At 44.2% G+C, this 17856-nt stretch overlaps 1 protein-coding gene across 1 annotated transcript; it reads left to right on the forward strand.

The window, feature by feature from the left end:
• Positions 1-302: 302 nt before the first annotated feature.
• Positions 303-13353, forward strand: LOC149281300 (E3 ubiquitin-protein ligase MARCHF4-like). Its single transcript, XM_089499488.1, has 4 exons — positions 303-761; positions 9130-9285; positions 10430-10622; positions 12989-13353. Exons 1-4 carry the CDS (start codon positions 303-305, stop codon positions 13351-13353), a joined length of 1173 nt encoding a protein of 390 aa, XP_089355614.1.
• The last annotated feature ends 4503 nt before the right edge of the window (positions 13354-17856 follow it).

A 17856-nucleotide genomic window follows, 5' to 3' on the forward strand; every position in this document is an offset into this window, starting at 1 on the left:
TCATTGAGAGTCTCCTCGTTGTCCAGTAGTTACGGAACCATCATGAAAAAAGTAAAGGTTTGATGTTTTTTGTTTATTATTAAATTAAACCTGGTGTGTCGGACGGATGCTAATCGATACAATGTTGCCGATCTCCCGGGATTATTTAGAAGTCTAGATTTCTAGATCCATCTTTTTGTCTGGTATGTTGGGTGCAACAGGAGGATGTGGCATCATGACTGGTGCACCATAGAAGTCCACGCTGAAGACAAGGGGATCGTCCTGGTGTTTCTGGTTCGCTTAGTGCAGAGAAAACCAGGCTTATGTTATTGAGGACCTTTCTGGTTTTTTGGTGCTGTGGGTTCCTGAGTTCCATACAGATGTTGCGTCCTCAGGGTCTCCTCAAGTGCCGCTGTCGCATGTTCTTCAATGACTTGAAGGTCTTCCTGCTCAGGCGCCCACCTCCACCCCCTAGCCTTCCCATGAACAGCTCAGAATACGATTTGGGAGCTGGGGGTGTCTTGGCAGCCAACAATAACACCTTAACAGCATTGGGACGACCGTGGAGGGTGACGACCGGTGGGATAACTCCGGAGGAGGAATGGCATTGCCCGGCCGCAGCCACAGGACTTCTGCACCAGCCTGGATCCTTGGTTGGTGGTAGCGCCTCATCCGATGATTTTTGCAAAGGAAAGGGTGAGGACAGATACTCACTTGGCAGCAGCCTGGACAGCGGGATGAGGACTCCTCTCTGCAGGATCTGCTTCCAAGGACCTGAGCAGGTGGGTTCCCCCCAGAATTACAAAACTAGAAAATAAAGTAGAGGCTTCTGCTTAACCTGACAATCCGTAGCACGTTTCACACAAACACCCCCACTTCTAATAACGTAACATCTGCTTCTGCCCGTAATTCATGGTAGTGATCGTTGTCTGGCCATATCATGCATGCTTGAGTCTCGTGAGACATATCGCTGATTTAGGATTAAGTCTGGGATCTTAAAATGCCAAATTATAGAAAATAATGAAAACATTTTACTTATTTACCTAAAATGCATTTACGGATAAAAAGATGTATTATTTGTAAACTGCGGTCCAAAATATCTGGGTAAGAAGACATAGAAATGGAAGCAATTGAACCCATATAATCTGCCCATTTTATGTAGCTGCTCTAAGACCTCAAACCTTACTTGGTCCTTGATCTTCTTGTCTTATAGTCGGGATGGCCATATTCTCATGTAGGCTTGAATTCCCTCACTGGGTTAACCTCTACCACCTCTACTGGTAGCAAGTACCGCTTATCCACCACTTGTGTGTCAAATGTGAATATCAGAGGTCAGTCTTCTAATTTATTCCCGTGCGGACTCCCGTGTTGCGTATCGCCTCGTAGAGCCAACCAACGGTGTTAATTATTTGAGCTGCTGAGATAGCAGCAAAGAGTTAACATATTGTAGCTGAGATTTAAATAACCTTCGACGAACGGGACTGTCTGCGGGTTACAGGATCTGGTGAGGTTGTCACGTACTATGTCCTTAAACCCTACTGTGCTGACCTACGAAGCACTCGCTGAGCCATTAAAATGTCCCAAGACGCCAAACAAGCCTTCATTCCCCGGCTGAATAGCATTTTTTCTTCCGATGTATATTTACATTTCTCCAGCAAAACTGTAGAAGTTTTTTTATTTAAAAAAATCCAATTTTTTTATGTAGTAAAATGTTACCTTCTGCCATATTCCTGTGGTTTATGGGGACAGCAGGACCTCTCCAGACCCGGCTCTCCAGTTACTGGATCTCTCGCCTTCCACTAGAATTCTAAAGGCTGATTTTAAAAGGGATTTTCTGGAAGACAAACATCTAAAAAGTTGCAGAAATGAAGTATGTTGTAGATTTTCTAATAATAATTTTATTTGAGTTAAAGCCTTTTTTCCCCCCGTAGTATTCTGACTTACTTTGTGGAAATGTAGAAACTTTATGTGTTTAGCTTTGAAGACCTCGCTGTTCTCGATCAGAGTTTCTCCAGAATTCTCCAGAAGCTGCAATAAACCAGCAAAGTTTTCTCAGCATCTCCTTAATGTGTGAAGCTGAACAGGAGGTGTCTCCATGAGGTTGGACCATGGTGGTCTTGAGACCACATGAGATGGGGCTGGTGGCTGAGCATGACCATGTATGACTGGGTTGATGGCCACAATTGAGAAACACTAGTCTAGAGCAGAAAAAGAATCCGCATACAGATCGGATCCTTCCTGTGATCCCTTTATGTGTATCTCTTCTTCAATGTGTGTTCGCCATGTTTGTTGTGGGCTGTTATATCGTGGGTTATTTTTTATGGGATGGTTGCCATCGTTTTCTGTCCCATCCCAAAGACTTTTACGCATTTCACCATCCCGTCGACGAAGAATCGCGTAACCGAATCCAGTGAACGGAGGCGAGCGAGCATTTTCACCCATTTTCTAAAAATGATGGAAAATAAGACTTTCCACCCCATGCAGGGAGACCCCGTTACACACTACGGCGGGGGCGACCGGAGGGACGGCGACACTTTCTGTGACCACATGACTCATTTCTCGTGGATTCTAGTGAATGGTAACGGCTGTTTGTTGAGTCAGTGGACGCGCCGTGCGATGTTACCGCCTGGAGAGAACGTCGGCTGACACCGTAAGGAGAGACTTTCCCATTCCGAGCGCGTGCGACCAGCCACCCGACGCGGCGTACGTATTAGAGTGACTCACCGAGAGCGCTAGCAATTAAATGCCCTTTGTTGGGAACAGAGAACATTAAGTAACAGCTCTGAGGATTGATTCATCCGAGTTTCTTTATGCTTTTTTTTTTTTTTTGCAGTTTTTCTTTTTTTTAAGGAAAAGATCTGATTGTGTAGAAAATAATGCGGCATAAAAAGTGAATCACCGGCCGCAGCACGCAGGAGGAGGCTTCCTATTCCATCCGCCTATTTCTGGACTGAACGATAATAAATCCTAATCTCGCCTCATTTTGGGGATTATATCTGAAAGATGTCTGTCTCCAGCTGTTCATTTTAGGTTATATTTCACATAACATAGAAACATAGAATCTGCCGGCAGATCGGCCCCATCCGGCCCCCGTCTAATCTGCCCGTTTCTCCTGCTGTAAAGACTCAAACCTTAATCAGTCGTTGGTCTCGTCTTAGATTCAGGAGCCGTATGTCTTTCCCATGCATGTTTAATACCCTCACTGTATTACCCTCTACCACCTCTGCTGGGTGGCTGTTCCCCTTATATACCACGCTCTCATTAAGTAAAACTCCCTAATATCACATCTATGCCTTATTTCTCATTTTGACTTTTTGCACCGGATGACGTCGTCAGACCTCAGTTAGACCTCAGATAGTTGGCGGAGCTGCTGAGTCCGGTGTCTGGCAGTTGATGTTAATGGAGACTGAAGCGTTTCTTGAAGTTGACGTTTGTTTCTGGAGGTAAAGCGGGTTTCACAAAGAGTGGCTCGTAATTCGTCCTGAAGAGTTTGTAAATGTTTCTTATCTGCCCTCAAATTCTGTGCCGACGCGTTTGCGGTTTTAGTTGCCAGCAGAAAGAATTAACCGGAGAGACTTTGTTCTGAGTGAGCAGCGAAGGGACTGTGCAGGGGGTCCCGGGCCTGGGGATCCAACGACTGATTAAGGTTTGAGTCATTACAGCAGGAGATACGGGCAGCTAGACGGGGGCCGAATGGGCCGACCTGCCGGCAAATTCTTTGTTTCTACATAGTGAAGAAAGAGGCTAAAAAGCATCCAAGTTGAATAGAATGCGATCCTTCCTGCCCTTCTGTATCCTCTTTAGGATGCTAAACCCCGCTATGATATCTCGCCTGATCGTCTTTGTTCAAGGCCAAACATGCGCGGTGCGTATAATCCCTCCTTGTAGCTCCCAGCCTCCCCTCTGAGAGGTAATTGTGAGGTTAAGAGCCGTCAGCGCTCCCCGGGGACCCTCTGTGAGCTGCTCTGCTTATCAACGGCGCTCGGCAGCCGAGCTGACACTCTACCCACAGCCGCTCCTCAGGCCGCCAAACGATTCTCCAAATGTATAGATTTTTATTACGAGGCGTTCTCGGGGATGGCGGGCGCTTCTTTAAACGGATACAAAAAACGCGCCCCGGAACTTGCGGCAAACGGCCCTTAATTACAAGTCAAGGGAAACGGTGATTTGGAGAGCGGGAAGCGAATGTAAAAGATTTTATATTCAGTAATAATAAAAAATGTACGTTAATAAAACAGATTTACTTTTTTTATCAAACCTCCATAAATAAGATTAAAACTCAGTGTCAGGAAAGTATTCCCTTTGAAATCAATGGGTGCTTTTCCTAAGCATACGCACAGGGGGTCTCGTTAGACCCCCTACAGACACAAAGTATGGGAAGATAGCTTGGGAGAGAGGAGTCCATACTTCTAGGGGCAGCCTGCAGAATCCCCCATTGCAAATGGAAATTTTAAGGGACCACTCGGCTATTATATTGAGTGCACGCTGGAGCGTCCCTTTAATGTCCTGCATGAACTCAGTAGTCCACTCATTGGAACAGATGGGAAGTGATTTTTCCTCCCCGGCGTTATTCCACTCCCGCGCGGGCGTTAAGGACGCGGGATTATCTCGTTAGGGATTTCTGATGCATTTTGCGTTAAGCACCTGTCTGGGTTGCTGCGAAAGGCGTTGGGTTCCACATCGCAGTCGTTGAGCCGCACTAACGAATCGCCGGTAATCTGGGGTCAGGCGAAGCGCGCTGAGAAGCGTCTCCGGTCTCCGCTCCAAATCACGGGGATGATTCAACGAGTGCGGCGCGGCGGAGACCTGTAAACGGGGATCGGATGAAAAGGAGAGCGCTCCAAAACGAGTGACTCTTCCTGAGTGGGACAACATATCCTAAGGTGTCCCCACATAGTGCGGAGGGACTTCATGACTACGACATGCGCAGAGCAGCCCCCTGGAACTGGAGTTCCATTTAAGGTCTCGTTAGTGGTCCCTTTAAATTTCCATGCGGTCCGATTGAAAATGCATGGAGGGCAATTCTTCAGGATCCCTCCCATATGCATTTGCCCCTTTGCCTGCCCCACCTGCCCCACGACTCTGGCTTAGCAAGGTTAACAGGCACCACTAATCGTGACGCTCACTGGCATCAGTGGGACATTCCACTGGTTGCTATGGCGATAAGACCACTTTGCACCAGAATCGCTTTGCTTAAACGCGATCAATTTGTGAACCGAGCTACGAGAGCAGATGTTTGTAAAATGCCTGTTACATTTAAACATTTCTCATTGCGAGTCACCGGGGGGGGAAAACTGCCTCTCTACCCGACGTAAATAAATAAATAAATAAAATACTTCGATTTAATTCATATCGCGCAAAAGGCTTTCCAGGGGCATATAAATCTACATTTAGGAAATAATAGCGGGATTGAGTTCACATAACACTCAGAAATGCCTTAAAAAAAAACCTTGTGTAATGCGATCAAATAACTGCCGGCGCGGTGAATGAATGAATGAATGAAAGATTCCTTTCCGTCTCGGGGTGTATATTTAGATCGTAGTAAATATATAAGAAGCGTTTGGTTGATTGCCTTGTTGTAAATCTTTGTTGTGTTCGCCGGCTCCGCAGCTGTGTTTACAAGGAGAGACATGAGGATTAATGTCACTATTGTATCCAAGCGAGACATCTCGGCGTAAGGAATGAAAAGAAGATGTATCGTCTCGGCAAGGGTTCTCATCGTAACAAAATGTAGCATGGAGCATCCAACGCAGATATCCTGTAGGCCTAATAAACTTTGATGGGGAGCACCTTTGGTGGGATTGAAAGGTTCAGGTCTAGGTTTGGGATCGTAAAGTCATGCGGGCTTTTAAGACTATGCGGTTCTTTCTTTTTTTTGGCCAAGTAATGGGTTCTCGAGCATCTCAGGAGCCTTTCAATGTCCTCTTGGATTTTTTTGGTGGAATGAGTTGGTTTTAGAATGCGCAGATCTGGGGTCAGCAGTGGAATTCTGGAGTTTGTGATCACACCTAGAGTTTCAGGCTGTTGGTTCCGGAGTTTTCAAGCTCCTTGTTGGATGTGGAGTTTTGCAAACATGGGTCCGTTTGTGGAATCTTGAGTTGATGAGCCTTCGGTAGACATATTCAATCGGGATACTTGATGAGACAATAATGGAATGATGGAAAGACATGAACATGTTGGCCACATTTAGTAAGGGTGTTAAACATGCGCGGGATAGACATAAGGCTCCTGAATCTAAGACGAGACCAACGACTGATTAAGGTTTGAGTCTTTACAGCAGGAGAAACGGGCGACTAGATGGGGGCCGGATGGGGCCGATCTGCCGGCAGGGTCTGGGTTTTTATGTATGATGCAACGTGAACCGTGTTCACGTAGCCTCTACCACTTCTGCTGGGAGGCTGTTCCATTTATCCACCACCCTCTCAGTATGGTAAAACTTTCTGCATTACGTATAAGCCTGATATTACAGACGCCAGCGGGACTTCCAAAAAGCTTTGAGCCAATGGAAGATGGCGTTTCCCCTTTACTTGGCTCCTATTGGCTGTTCAGCATCTTTACATATATAGTCTCCACGCTCCGCATATAAATATTATGTATGTGTAAAATATGAACCATTACATGGTGTGTAAAATGTAAGTTGATACAAAGAAGCAAACTGTGCCTCGCCTCAAACAGCTAATTATCCCCAAGAATGTAAGAATTTTGAAAAAAATAAAGTTATATATATATTTTTTTTCTTACAAATTAGTAGTTTATTGCCGTATTTTCACGATGGTTTATTGTGTTATTCCCACGTAGGAGCCAGACTTAGAAGTGAAGAGGAAGTTAAAATGTTACCAGCGGGGGTTTACTGTACGTTCCAGCTCTTTAAATATCCGTGACCTTATCTCTTTGTTTGCTGATATTATTCCGGCTTCGAAATGCCAGCGCCGCGCCGCGTCAAGGCAAGTGGGCGACAGATCTGCACCAAGCGGCAATTGCTCTTAATTTATATGTTCTGAATGCTCTGGGATCTGGATGTCAGGGGCTTCAAAGCACTATATGCAGATGCGAGAAATTCATTTCTAGAGGGAACTTAGAAACATAGAACCTGCCGGCAGATCGGCCCCCATTCGGCCCCCGTCTAGTCTGCCAGTTTCTCCTGCTGTGAAGTCCGTAATCATATCCTAGATGTCTCCCTACCTTGTCCGCTGACCGCTTTTATGTCCCGTCACCTTTTCAGCGGCTCCTCTTCTTCTCTTGCTTCTTCTTGTTCTTCTTTCTTCTGCCTTCTTTCTTCGTCCGCTTCCTCCTGGCATCCGCTCCGTTAACCAGGCCTCCCAGTGCTCCTCTCGGTTGGAGGAACGGATCAGAGTCAGTCCCTGTGGTAGGCGCCATGGCTCCGTCCCTTTGCAGATTTACTCCAAGAAGCCAGATTACTAGAGACGGATCTGTCTGCAATATTCTGGCTTCTTGGTGTATTTTCACAAAAGGGTGGAGCCACAGCGCACACCACGAAGAAAGTCTTTCCCTCGTTCCTCCAATCGGGAGAGAGAGAGTGTGAGCGGAGGCTCCATCCTATCGCAGAAATACCTGGATAACGGAGCTGATACCGGGGAGAAGCGGACGAAGAAAGAAGAACAAGAAGAGGCAAGAGAAGAAGAGGAGCTGCGGAAAAAGAAGACGGGACACGGAGGTGGTTGGCAGAGAAGGAGCGAGAGTGAATGAGTGTGAGTGACAACAAATTTTGTCCGAACCGAAAGGGCGAGAAGCAAAATTCATTGTTCAAAAAGAAAAGTACCAAAAAGGAACTGAAAAAGGTTGATTTAAGGACGAGGTGTATGAGAATATTTACTTTGTTGGGATAAAATATCTGTAAGAAGTGATATTTTAAGGATACGTATTGATAGATTTATCAGGACTGGAATGAAATATTGGGAATCGCGGCTGTTTGTGAATTAAGTAAAAAAAATAAAACTTAAACTTTGAGTCTCCGCAACCCGGGTGTCTGAAATATTAAGGTACGCGAAGGGTCTGCGAAAGCCTCGTTTCTGCACCGATAATTTTATAGCGGAATGAGTCAGAAGCAAATGTGGAGAGACGTAACCCGCGGTGACAGGCGGAACGCGGGGAGAGAAGAGACAGACGGGGGGGAGAGAGAAAAAGCAGAGGAGGCGGATTAAATGAGCTGTGAGGTTTTACAACAGTGAATTACTGTGGACAGCTCTGCGATGGATGTGCGACTCCACCCAGCACTGAAACGGTTAAACGATGTCTCGTTTATAAAGAAAATATACCTACTAACACGCAAACACATGTTCACTCTCACACCGTGCACTTATACATACGCACACGCATACCTTCCTCGTACCACTGACCCTTGGCTGACCCCTGGCGCTCTAACTCCATACACTGACACACACTCATGCTAACACAAAATACACAAACACACAGTCACGCTAACACCATATAATAACATCACACCATACACTGACACACACTCATGCTAACACAAAATACACAAACACACAGTCACTTTAACACCATATAATAACATCACACTATATGCTGACACACATCGTCATACAGTAACACACGCGCACATGTGCTAACAATATACATTCACACATACTAACACCATAAGCACACACACACGCTAACACAAACACTCACTCATAATAACATCATACACGTAGAGACTAGATACACAGACACACTTACTTTCCCTCTCTCCCTCTCTTCCCTCATTAGTAAAGCTTTTCAGCTCTCCCTTCTCCTCTCCCTCTCACGTCTCGGGGAGCCCTCATCATCATCATCATCACTGCGTCTTGTACTTCTCTACCAGACACCTGGGCACCCGCAGCACCGGCCTGAGCTCGCCCTTGGAAGCTGCTTTTCGCATGAATATGACGTTCTTATATGATTATGGTATTTGGCTACTGGACCCGGATCAGAACCACGGACAGAGCATGGATTCTCCGCCATCAATGTATTTGCTGCAGTCTTTGCAGTCTTTTACTCATAAATATTCTTTTCTGTTGTTCTTTCTGTTTGAGTTTAATTCTCTTCCTCTCATCTGGTCAAGAACCTTTATGAAATACTCTTTGGATTGGCTAATGTATCCGCGGGCACCCTGGGCACTCTGTGTTAACGCGGCGCTTTGTCCTTCAGGGGGAGCTGCTGAGCCCGTGCCGCTGTGATGGTTCTGTCCGGTGCACCCACCAGCCATGCCTGATAAAATGGATAAGCGAGAGGGGGTCATGGAGCTGTGAGCTCTGCTATTACAAGTACCACGTTATCTCTATAAGCACAAAGAACCCTCTTCAGGTGAAGGTATTTAACCCTTTATCAACATTTACATTTCTTTCATCAACAGCAGTTTTTGGCTTTAAAAGTCATTAAAGGTATTTAATAAAAATGATCTCCACCATTCAATGTAGTTCATCGTATATGTTTTGTATCTATATATATATCCACACACACACACACACACACCTATACACTATCGTTCCAAGGTTTGGGGTCACTCCGCTGTTTCCATGAAAAACAAATTTCTGGCTGTAACATAATTACAAAAAGGGTTTCCAACCATCAAGTAGCCTTTTACATATAAAGTTTGATCAGCGAATACAACGTGCCATTGGAACACAGGAGTGATGGGAGTGATAAAAGGCCATTGGAACACAGGAGTGATGGGAGTGAGAAAGGGCCATTGGGACGCAGGAGTGATGGGAGTGATAAAGGGTAATTGGAACACAGGAGTGATGGGAGTGATAAAGGGCCATGGGAACACAGGAGTGATGGGAGTGATAAAGGGCCTTTGGAACACAGGAGTGATGGGAGTGATAAAGGACCATTAGGACGCAGGAGTGATGGGAGTGATAAAGGGTAATTGGAACATAGGAGTGATGGGAGTGATAAAGGGCCTCTGTGGGCCTATGAAGAGATTCCATTAAAAATCAGCCGTTTCCCGATACAATAGTCATTTACAACATTAACCCCTTTTCTTTAAAAAACAAAGACATTTCTAAGTGACCCCAAACTTTTGAATGGGAGTTTATATATCGATCGATTTGCTTACAGTATGTTTGTATCTTAGACAAAACATCATTATTGCATTTCATTTATTACGGATACGTTTCTTATTCATTTGCCGGATACTTTGTATACTTTTTGCCACGTGAAGCCTATGTGATAATGTTTCCATTTTAAAATAGGCAACACATATGTATTAGACACCCATCTCATCATCTCTGACCCCGTAGGTAGATCCAAAGAGTACGGGGGTCCGCAGTGTCCAAAACTCTCCAATTTGCTTAGTGATTTTAAGAGTTAAGAAAAAGAAAAGTTTACTGTCTCTTTAATACCCGTAATCGTGGAGAACGTTTTATTTTTGTGATATTTTGTGATATCCCCCCAGAATAATTTAGCTCCTGTGTGTCGGCATGCGCGTGTCTCCTTATCATTGCAGTGGCAAGCCATCTCGCTGACCGTCATTGAGAAGGTCCAGATTGCAGCCGCCATCTTGGGCTCCCTCTTTCTTATCGCCAGCATTTCGTGGCTCATCTGGTCCACATTTAGCCCCTCTGCGAAATGGCAACGCCAGGACCTCCTTTTCCAGATCTGCTATGGGATGTACGGGTTTATGGACATTGTCTGTATAGGTGAGTGAAGAACAAAGCCTGGCGTCAGATATTGTGGTCCTGGAGTCTATAGTCGTAGAGTCTATTATCTTTTAAAGAAGATTTAGAGTCATATAAACCTTTGGAGCCGTTGAGGTCTCTTGTTCGGGTGGAATATTCATCATGAAAAATCTTTCTGTAGCTGGGAAAATGTGTCCAGATCCCCTTGATACAAACTCATACTGATACAAGACAACTACAACTGTTACATATATATATATATATTTAAAACTACATATTATGATCATGTTAACGGCTGTTTTACCTGCATATGTCAGAGACATTTGCCAAAAAAAAGTGCTAGAGGTGTTTTCACCGGTAATGAAAAGGTTTATTTCTTAAAGATTCCTGACAGAATGATGTTATTCCTCGTTGGGGGAAAGAAGAACGAAACCTTGATACATTGTACATTAGAGTTCTAATGATGCTTTTGTAGCAAGTTGTTGGCAAATGTCCCAGAAATCAATTAAGGTCAAAGGATCAATTTAATGCTCTTTTTTCCGTTGACCCCACGGAATCAGTTGAGTGCGGATCTTTCAGCTTTCATTTTCGAATCTTTCAGTGTCCTTTGTCTAATTTGCTTTTAGACGGGTTATTGAATCGCTCACCATGTATCCTTCACCTCCAGTAAATCAGATTAAGGATTAGACTCATTATCGAGCCCAAGAGATCTGAGCCGATAAAAGTCATCTGTTTAGAGACCTCGCTCATATTTACCAACACCTAAGGTGCCTCGGCAGGGGCACTTACCTATTCAATCGTGTCTAGGAACACCATATCACTTGCTATGTGATTGTACAGCACTGCGGAATATGATGGCGCTATATAAACCAATAAACAATAAGGTTGGTCGGTTGGAACACAGAGGATTTTCTAGCTCATAAAAATAAATATTTCTTGTAGCCAGTTTGGGGTATTTTATTGTTTTTTCTCAAACAAGCAAACCACTGTCGTTGGGAGATCAATATATTACATCGAATACAGGGACATTTGGTCTTTTTAACACGGTGAGCAGGGTCCTCTCTTTGGCCCCGACTATTAGCCGAAGCGTCGGCAAATAAATCGCAGCTTTTCCGGCTCATAATGTTTATAGCCGGCTTGCGCGTGAGACTCGCAGCCGTTATGTGGCATCATAAAAAGGAGCAGTCGGGCTTAGCCAGCGCTGGAGTCTCGGCACAAATCGTTATGCAGATTACAGTCTCCGTCCCTCTGATGTTGACAGATGGCAAATAATTATTTACTTGCGAGTGTTTGTTTGCGTTCTAACTTCGCTCGTTTGTAGGTTTCAGCCGGTTAGAGCCTCAAGTGATTGCGGATATCAGATCCGATTCCATTGATTCCGATAATAACCAGCAGATCAGTCTGCAGTGCCCCACCTTCATTGGTGTAAAAATCAATCAAATCTGTAGGCAGGAGTGAGTGTTGTTACGCTATAACTCACGCATTCCGATAAGGATCGGCATTATTACCCAACTCGTTTCAAGGCCCCTCTTTTATGTTATATCTCGTCAAATAATTATCTTTTTTGTACGCCGTCCAATGATTGGTTTTCATGATAAATTACCCAGAAAATCATCTATTGCAACAAACAAAGAAAAACGTTCTATTTCGATGCTTTGGGTTCACTTGGACGACGCGACGAATCCAAAGCCACCCAGATGCGTAAACCACATAGAAAAGCCGCTTACAGCTGCTGCGTCTTAAAATATACGAGCATGGAGCCGATGGGGCCACACTGGTTTAACCCTTTAAAGTGGATCCGTTACTTCTCCTGCGGGCCTAAGCACTTCCTGTCCAACCGCAGAAAGGAAACAGGAAGTAATAGTTTTGTGTTCGCAAAGAAACCATGAATTTATGTAAAATATATTGAAAAACCACACTATAAAATAAAACAAATAATAATCACATATTTAACGGGGACGTCTTCTTTCCGAGGCCTTCGCTGCAGCTTTCATTTATTTTTTTTTGCTGTGTGTACGGAGCGTTGATTTAATATCAATGCAGTGAAATCCCCCCGGGGGGGTACAACCTCCTTTTGATGATTTTCTTCGGTTCCATTTCTTGAAACATGTTATTTTTTTTCCATCAGTAGTTTACATTCACCGTGTAATTGCCAGATCCCGCCGTTAATAGCCCCCCACAGGTTATATTCTGGGAGATTTGTTTAAAAAAAAGCAGCCATTTTATTATTATTTTACATTGTGTTTTACAAACAGCCTTCGGTTGAGTCTGACATGCCGAGGCTTCATCTGGTTGTCATGAGCATAAACTCCATTTTTCTTGTTCCCTCTCTAGTGTTCAGGGTCTGATTGGCAAATATTTTACATTCAAATTGTGTCTTTCTTCAGGGTTGATAATCCACGAGGGACCCTCCGTTTATCGGATCTTTAAGCGGTGGCAAGCCGTGAACCAACAGTGGAGGGTATTGAATTACGATAAATCTAAAGACTTGGAGGACCAGAAATTAGGAACCAGCCAACAGACGAACCAACGGGCCTCTTTCCAGGCCAATGACTCTTCCACCGGTGTCGGCTCGGCGCACAACGCCACGGCAACCGACGGTGGCAACCATAACCACGTCCCGCCTGGAATGATGTCTCACCAACACTGTGCTTACACTATCTTCCACATCCTTAGCAACCTTAGGCCGCATGAACAGAGAAGTCAAACTAGCGCTAGCAGAGAGTTTGTAATGAGGGTAACAACGGTCTGAGAACACAAGATGGCCTCGAGTTAGAGCCGGGTGTGTGCCTTTTCCTTTGTTCAACAAGCGTCAGCGACACCTTCTCCTTCACAGAAGGCTTCCGGAAGGCTGGAGAAGCTGATACATCACATTCTGTGCTCAATTTAAACGTGTGACCGAGCTAAGACTTGGAAGCATAATAGATGGAACCACCTAACGTGGCAAGCATGCGCGGTCCTCGTACGAGCAGAGGGGGGAGATCGCGGGTCCCTCGTAACATCCAGGATCTCTTAGCTTCCTTTCAAAAAGGCCGGTAAATTCCATGCTACGTATTGTGGCTCCATTTAGAATCCTGGAAGCACGAAGGTTCTATAAACTCACTGGAGTTCCAGGCTTCTAGAGCCGAGAACTTGTTTCACTGTAACCGGTTATTAAACTTCATCCCTCTTACGCTCCAGAATCCAAAAAATGGCACCAAGTGGCCCATCTCTGGTCCCATTGATTAAGGGATGTGTGTTTCTGGCTTTCTACTCCAATTTCTAACGCTTAATTATTATTAATAATTATTCATCCCGATCCCCGATATATTTGTTAGTGTAACGTATTTCTCTTAAGGGTCCAATACAGTTCACTTAGCGTAAAACGAAGTTCAGATGAAGTCAAGATCTTGGTGGTGGCATGTTCAGCCCAAGTGAGGTCCTATAGGCATGGAACATGATCACAACAGGGATGATTATTACCAATGGGCGCCGCCATATTGTCCATAGATGCCATTCCATGATGGAAGCTGTAGAAAGAAATGGTAGACTCAGCACGTCCTAACGTCAACCCCACCTCGTGAGGACAGATACCCCTGCTCAGTTCCTAGACCATCACTAACAGAGCCCAGAGGTATAATCGGGGAGACAAGACAGGGCCAAAGATAGACCTCTTCTTACTTCATTGAGGCATTTATGGCAGAGCTTCCCATTTAAGATAAATTGTCTACCCTTTTTTATGTTTAATGTTTCTATTAAGGGTTGGCGTTAAGATCTCATTATTATAAGGTTATTCTTTTCCTTTATTCCGATACGGAACCTCAAAAGGGGTAATTAAGATAATAGTTTCCATTTGGTGCATTTTGGGAAAAACAAAAGCTCTGCATGAAAAAGTGCCATCGTTCCAAGAACAATATATCAGACACGAGTCTCACGTTAGTGTCTGGTCGTGGAAGTAAGTGCCTGATGACCGATCGTTTGGTACAATTTGGGAACAAATATCGTTTCTATTCTGCGCCTTTGTACCAGAGATCCACGTACCTGTGCCGAAATCTCTGTACCAAAATATATATATAAAAAATATATATTTCCAGGACTTCAAAAACCCTCCGTGTGCCAAAAAATTTCCTTCCTTGAAAATCCTGCGCTGGTTCTGGTAAAAAATCCACATCCAATCGGACAAATTCTGAAGCACAATATGTTGCGATATAATAAAGCAAATTCCCCTGTGTATTTATACACAGAAAACAAAGGATTTTGGTTCTCTGTAGAGTTCATTCTTGGTTCATGTAATCATTTTGTGTTCAGTGCCTTAAAGGTGAGGAGGGAGGGCGGCAAATCCTGTATTCTGGGGGGGGGGGTAGATATCTGCCCATCTCGCCCATATTGAACCAAATTAGGTCTGTTTAATAACGTAACCAACGTATTTAGTTCTACATTTCTTAAAGAACCAAGTAACGCAGCGTGGGCTTCCTGGCAGAAGGAACCAAAGATCTTCTCAACAAAGACTTCACGATCACATTAAAAAAAACCGATATTCATTTAAGGGAACAAAGTATCCGATATTATTGTATCCCATAACAAAGAAGAATTCCAGCTCCTGCCGGCGGGAACGTCTATAGGATTTGTCCTGTTGAGTCCTCTTTGAGTTCGTCTCTATACGTGTCTCTCGTGTGGAGGTAAAAAGAAACGGCGTGGATCCTATAAATGATCCTTAAAAAAAGGCTTTACAGAAGACAACAAGCAGGCGAGCGTAAGAACCTTCTGGAACCCCCGTCTCCGGCAGACGTCGGATCGCGGTGTTCTTAGCAAATGGCTGATTTATACCCCCCCCCCCAGAATGATATATAAAATGAAATACATTAGAGTCTTTTGGCATTTGGACGGGCGTTGAGGTCATAGCGAGTGACGTCCTAAACCTATGGACCGCTGACCGCATTCGAGGCTATTCAGAAGGATGGTCGAGGGTGCCTGGTAATCCTCCGATCGCCCGGATGAAGGTTAATTTAAAACAAAATAAAGGCATTAGGCAAATAACCAATTCAAAGAATTATTTCACTGGCCAGGTTGGGCTATCGGGCAAATTTCCCGGTGGGCCGGTGCCGCTGTGCGGAAGACTCCGTGTGCCGCCGGATACACGCGGCCACAAAGGTGTAACGATGTATCCAGCAGCGGCTGCACGGATATGATTTTATCAGCCGCTGGCCTTAAAGCGCCGGAGACAATTTTAATCAACCAAAAACATTTTTTCTGTAGATTTTTCATCTCCATAGTAAGTTTTTTTGTTCTATGGAAAATGTTCAACAAAAGTCTCGCTGCGAAGGAAACGATTCATTTTCATCTGTAATCGATCGCCTTTTGTGTGAGGACGGCGTTCCTTGGGAAATTATTAATTACGCGGCAGAATTATAGAGAAAAGAATTTAGTGAATAAGCCCCACGTAATCCTCGGCATTGTCGGGGAACGCAGCGCTGACCTGGTTTGTAATATAATTAGAAAAGCCTCGTTTAGCCTCATTTCTGCCGGGACGCGATGCTTATTGTTTGTTTGTTTTATGAGATTTTGGGAACTGAGATATTTAATTTTCGGTAAGACTAATATCAGCGGAAACGCAGGCGGAATTAGAGCCGTCCCTGGGGCCGGGAGACTGCATTCTGCACTGCCTTTATAATGTAAAAGTGAAATTATCCACATTATTATTATTTTTATTATTATTATTTGTATTATGCTTTTATTCGCTCCAACGGCAAAAGAAAAAAGAGTAGGGGGAGGGGCAGATAAACTCGGCATAATTTGGGAAATGAGTTAAATTTGGTATTTAAGCCCCTGATGTATTGCAGAGAATTTAGAATTTAGCTCAAATCCCAATAGAAACTCATCAAATCTACGTCTTTTCCCTGAATCCTCTCAGATCCTGACATTTCTTGAAGTTTTGAGAAAAGAAATCAGATTTCTCGAATGTGTGTTTAATATTCATGAGTTTATATAAGAGGCTGCAATTCTGAATTAATCAGCTTATTAAAGCCTTTGTGTTCATAAATAGCAGACAAGTCCCTCGCCGCCGCCGCGTAACGGCGATCATGAGAACAGATCTATGGAGCCAACTGTTGGATCAATAGAATTAACAAACATTATAGCGTCCGAGGCGGCTTTCAACAATTATTCTTTTACTTCATCATTAGAAACGACGGGGGAGAGAGGGAGGAGAAGAGACCTGGGGATGGCTCTGTATCTCTCCAAAGGGTTAATCGGACTTAAACCCCCTCTCACCCACGGGACGGACGAGGAAAAAGAAGAAGAAGGAATAAAAAAAGAAAAGGAAAATAAAAGAAGAAAAACGATGATGAAGAAGAAGGTAGAGGAAGAACAGAAAAAAGGAGAAGAAAAAGAAGGTAGAGAAAGAAGGAAGAAGAAGGTGGAGGAAAAAGGAATACAAAGAAGAAAAAGGAGGAGAAGAAAAGGAAGAAGAAAAAGAAGGAAGAAGAAAGAGATGAAGGAATGACTTTGGGAGGCACATGATAGGCTTCCCAGGGGTATGTTTAACTTTTTAACCCCTTCTATCATACCAGGCACGGGTGGGGGGGATGTAGAGAGGCACATGGTGGGCTCCATGCCTCGTCACTCGTTTGCTGACTTGTGTTAACGCAAACGTAGAAGGTTGAGCCGCCCGTATCGTCGAAGCGTTAATAAAATGTCCGCTCGCCGTTTCCCGGCCCGATGTCGGGTTGGCTAAAATGTTATTTTTTGGTCTTTTTTTTTAATCTTATGATTTCCAGATCTGGATTAAAAGGGTTAACAGGAGAGGGAGAACCGTGAATAATTCCAATAAAAGTCGTATGTTCGTGCGGGATAGACGTAGGGCTCCTGAATCTAAGACGAGACCAACGACTGATTTCACCCCATTACAGACCTCTATAAAATGTCGTTTACGTTATAAGGTTTTCGCCGCGTGGATCGCATTCGGAAAAAACAGGTGATTAAGGGTTAAACACCCCAAATTCTAACAAACCACAAACTGAAAATTAAAAGGAAAACAAAAAAAATAACATTAATTTAGCCACAAAAACTGATTCCAATTCTGCAGCCCTTAGAAACTATAATTAAATCTGCTTCGGCCCCCCTGGGGAGGAATAATTACGGGTTTCTGCGTGTGTTTTGAGTTCAGAACTGGGTATGGAAATGGTTGTTTTTATTTAATGTTCGCGGTTCCGTAAAAAACAAATCGTTCCACCTGCCCCCCCCCGACTGCCCAAATGACGGGTGGCTGGGCGAGCGA

The sequence above is a fragment of the Sceloporus occidentalis genome, unplaced genomic scaffold (assembly GCF_023333645.1).
Source record: "Sceloporus occidentalis isolate IW3139 unplaced genomic scaffold, rSceOcc1.0.p SCAF_136, whole genome shotgun sequence".
In the NCBI taxonomy this organism is placed as follows: domain Eukaryota; kingdom Metazoa; phylum Chordata; class Lepidosauria; order Squamata; family Phrynosomatidae; genus Sceloporus; species Sceloporus occidentalis.